Source organism: Geospiza fortis, unplaced genomic scaffold (assembly GCF_000277835.1).
Source record: "Geospiza fortis unplaced genomic scaffold, GeoFor_1.0 scaffold261, whole genome shotgun sequence".
Taxonomy (NCBI): Eukaryota; Metazoa; Chordata; class Aves; order Passeriformes; family Thraupidae; genus Geospiza; species Geospiza fortis.
In genome coordinates, this window is record NW_005054578.1 from 266,118 (window position 1) to 269,625 (window position 3,508).

The window sequence follows — 3,508 nt, forward strand, 5'->3', positions numbered from 1 at the left end:
CCGGCTGGCACGGGGCTGCGCATTCCCGGGTGAATGAATCCCTGGTGATGGGGTTGGCACTACGTGTGCCTGCTTTGGTGGTCTCCATGGGGCTGGGAAATTCAGTTTATAGGTGCTCTGTGAGGGGCTGCCCGGTGCACGGAGTGATGCTGTGACGCTGCTGGGTCACGCTGTCATGGGAGGATGCACTGTGAACTCTGTGAGCTCCTGCTCTGTGCGGCTGTAGCTGTCCCTAATGGTGCTGTGGCCTCTGGTGGGTGTCAGGGTTCCCAAGGGTGCACCCCTCAGTGCAGCCAGGTATTATTTGTCACAGCTCCCCTGGTGCCGTGGTGTCCTGTGCTCCACCTGTCATGGCCGTGCCCCTTTGGGCTGGTCAGAGCCCACAGGGGCTGCAGACGGGTGCATTGGCCTCAGGGCTGGAGGCTGAGGGGTGTCCCAGGCTCAGGAGTGGGCTGTGAGCTCTGCAGGAATTGAGTGCCACAGAGGGCTGCCATCACCCTGGCCTATGGCTCTCATGGCCTCTCCAGGGAGAAGCAAACCACTGCTGCCAGACTTTCCTCATCAGTTCGTTCATTCATTCATTCATTCATTCATTCATTCACTCATTCATTCTCTCCACACACCCGTTTGGCTGCGTGTGGGGAGCTGGAAAGGAGCTCTGTCACTCACTGGGTACTGTGCTGCCCTCGTATAAGTTCAGACTGGATTTAAAAAAGTTCCTCTTTGTTGCAGTGAGGCAGCAGTGTGTAAAACTCAGCCCTGTGCCTTGTGTGCAGCCAGGACTCACCTTCCTGCTGCTGCACAGCTCCCACTGGAGTTTGTTTAGCAGCAGCAGGGCTGACAGTGGCTTTGGCCCCCAGCCCCATAATTTAGCATTGCCTCAGATGTGGTTTTGTTCCCGTGCCAATGCCTCTTTCTGTGGTGTGAGAGGCCCAAGGTGCTCTGGTTGCTCTTGGCGTCCCCTGAGGCAGGAGCAGCTGACCCCAGGCTCTGGGCAGAGCTGACACAGCCTTGCCTGCCACATTCTGCCCAGAAAGCATCAGCCAGCTGCCCTTTGCAGCTGTCCTCCAGCAGCCCTGCGGAGAGCCCTGCTGTGCCTCGGGAGCAGGCTGACACAGGCAGTGCAGTAACCTTGTTGGCTTCCCAAATGTGGTGCCTGAGAAACAAAACTGGGGGCTCTGTTGCTGCCTCTTTATTTCCAGCTTTTGTGGCAGCACAGGACAGAGCTCAGACAGGGCAGAGGACTTGGTTGGTCTCCATTTCTGGAATGTGTTCCTAAAGGGCAGGAGTCCAGCACAGTAGAAGTGCTCTGGTCTCGTGGATCCCTGCACTCACATGGCCATTCTCCTCTGAGAAAGGTGTCTGGGGTGTTTTCAATTGTTGCTGCTTTGACTCATCTTGAACAAGGAGTTCCCCTGGGGAAAAAACCAAACAGGTCAGCATCCCTTGAATCTGCTTCCTTGGCTGTGAATGTGCCTCCTGCAGGACACGAGCGTGGAGTCCTGCTTGCTTCTGACACCTGTGACCATGCCTGCACTCTTGCTGACGGGCTCTGCTGCGCCTCTGGGAGTTTTTCCAGGCTGTCTGAGGTGGTTGGACGAGCCCTGACCCCGAGTGTGGGGCGCTGCAGCGTTCGCAGCACTGATGGATGGGCGTGCTCCTTTCCCTCTCGTTCCAGGAGCTCTTTGCAGAGTTTGGGACCTTGAAGAAGGCAGCTGTGCACTATGACAGGTCTGGCCGCAGCCTAGGAACGGCAGACGTGCATTTCGAGAGGAAGGCTGATGCACTGAAGGCCATGAAGCAGTACAACGGGGTGCCCTTGGACGGTGAGGCTGCACAGCCCGGCCCCACAGCTCCTGTGGCTGGGGCAGAGCCCTGCACGTCCCTGTCCCTGCCCTCGTGCCCACTTCCCCCTCACCCCCACGTCCCTGTCCCTGCCCTCGTGTCCCCCCTGCCCGTCCCTGTGCCCCTGCCCCGTGTGTGTGTCCCACACGGGCTGACAGCTGCTGTCCCTGCTGCTCTCCCTGCAGGGCGCCCCATGAACATCCAGCTGGTCACGTCACAGATCGACACGCAGCGGAGACCAGCACAGAGGTGGGGGAGCCCTGCCCGAGCAGGGGGAGGGAAGGGCAGCAGCCCTCCCTGCTGGGGAGCCTGGCTCCTGCTCATCTTCACTGGAGGCACTTAAACTGTTGCTTTTCAAACTTGCAGTGTAAACAGAGGTGGCATGACCAGGAACCGCGGGGTCTTGGGGGGATTTGGAGGTGGAGGCAACAGGCGAGGGACTCGTGGCGGGAACAGAGGGAGAGGCAGAGGAGCTGGAAGAACTTCCAAACAGCAGCTCTCTGCAGAAGAACTAGATGCACAGCTGGATGCTTACAATGCCAGGGTAAGTGCTGAGTGGGCACGGTAATGGGCTCCCCACAGCATCTCATCCTGGAAAGCACTGGCAGTCTGGAGCTGGCAGGAAAGCAAAAGCATTCTCCAGGTCCTTGGACAGAGCCAGTCTCACTCTGAAGCTGAGCTGTGCCTTGGCTTGGGCCTGAGCTTCGCTTTCCAGAGCAGTTTGTCACTGTTCCTGATGGCCGAGGAACAGGCTCTGCTCCTGCCAGCCTCCAGAGCTGGAACAGCCACTATGAGCAGCACCTGCAGAACAAAACCCACAGAGCTGATGGGATGCAGGAAAGGGAAAACCAAGGAAAATGGTCATGTGGAGGAACTGTGTGGTGTGCTGCTGGGGAAGGGTGTTGTGCTGGTGGCAGAAATGAGCCCCAGCCTGGGGAGCCACGAGCAGGTGGCAGCTGTAGCTGGAGCTTGCCCAGCCTGTGCCAGGATCCCAGCAGAGCTGAGGCCACAAGGACACCACGGCAGCAGAGTGGGTGTTCAGGATGGGATAGGTCAGGCGAGAGAGCATGGAAGGAGTGGGGTGAGCAGGATTCCAGGAACAGCCTTGGAGCAGTGTGGGGTGTGGGGTGCTGTGGTGTGGACCCACCTGTCCCTGTCTCCCCCTGTCTCTGAGCTTGGGGGCTCAGCAGAGCCAGGCTGCCTGCAGAGGGGGTGGGCTTGGGTGAGGGGGTGCTGCAGGGTGCCAGGGCCGTGCCAGGGCCGTGGTGACATTGCTCCCTCTCTTGCAGATGGACACCAGCTAAAGCGGCAGCAGTGGGCCAGGGAAGGACTCCAGTCTTGCTCCACCCTCCCGGCAGGGGCTGCGGCTGTGGCTACTACTACCGAGGATGGGATTTGTTTTACTTTTACGTTCTGGGATAGGTTTTAACTCCTGTAAAGGTTTTTTTTAATTCTCAGCAGACCTGTTTTGTACCGAGTTATTTTTGGGATAAATTTTTCTGGTTGCCTGTTGGGCCAAGGTGGCTTTTTCACCTTTGCCGTAATAAAATAGAACCATGTCTAGAGCTGTGGCTGCTGCCTTGCCGCGCTGGGCCCCGCGCCCCGTCCCGCTACCTCACATACAGTGACGCTCCGTATCCCGGTCCCGGTCCCGGTCCTGGTC

General features: G+C 58.6%; 1 protein-coding gene across 1 annotated transcript; it reads left to right on the plus strand.

The window, feature by feature from the left end:
• Positions 1 to 1,633: 1,633 nt before the first annotated feature.
• ALYREF (Aly/REF export factor) lies at positions 1,634 to 3,410 on the plus strand. Its single transcript, XM_005429817.2, has 4 exons — positions 1,634 to 1,826; positions 2,031 to 2,094; positions 2,212 to 2,389; positions 3,135 to 3,410. Exons 1-4 carry the CDS (start codon positions 1,649 to 1,651, stop codon positions 3,147 to 3,149), a joined length of 435 nt encoding a protein of 144 aa, XP_005429874.1. The 5' UTR covers positions 1,634 to 1,648; the 3' UTR covers positions 3,150 to 3,410.
• Positions 3,411 to 3,508: the final 98 nt, after the last annotated feature.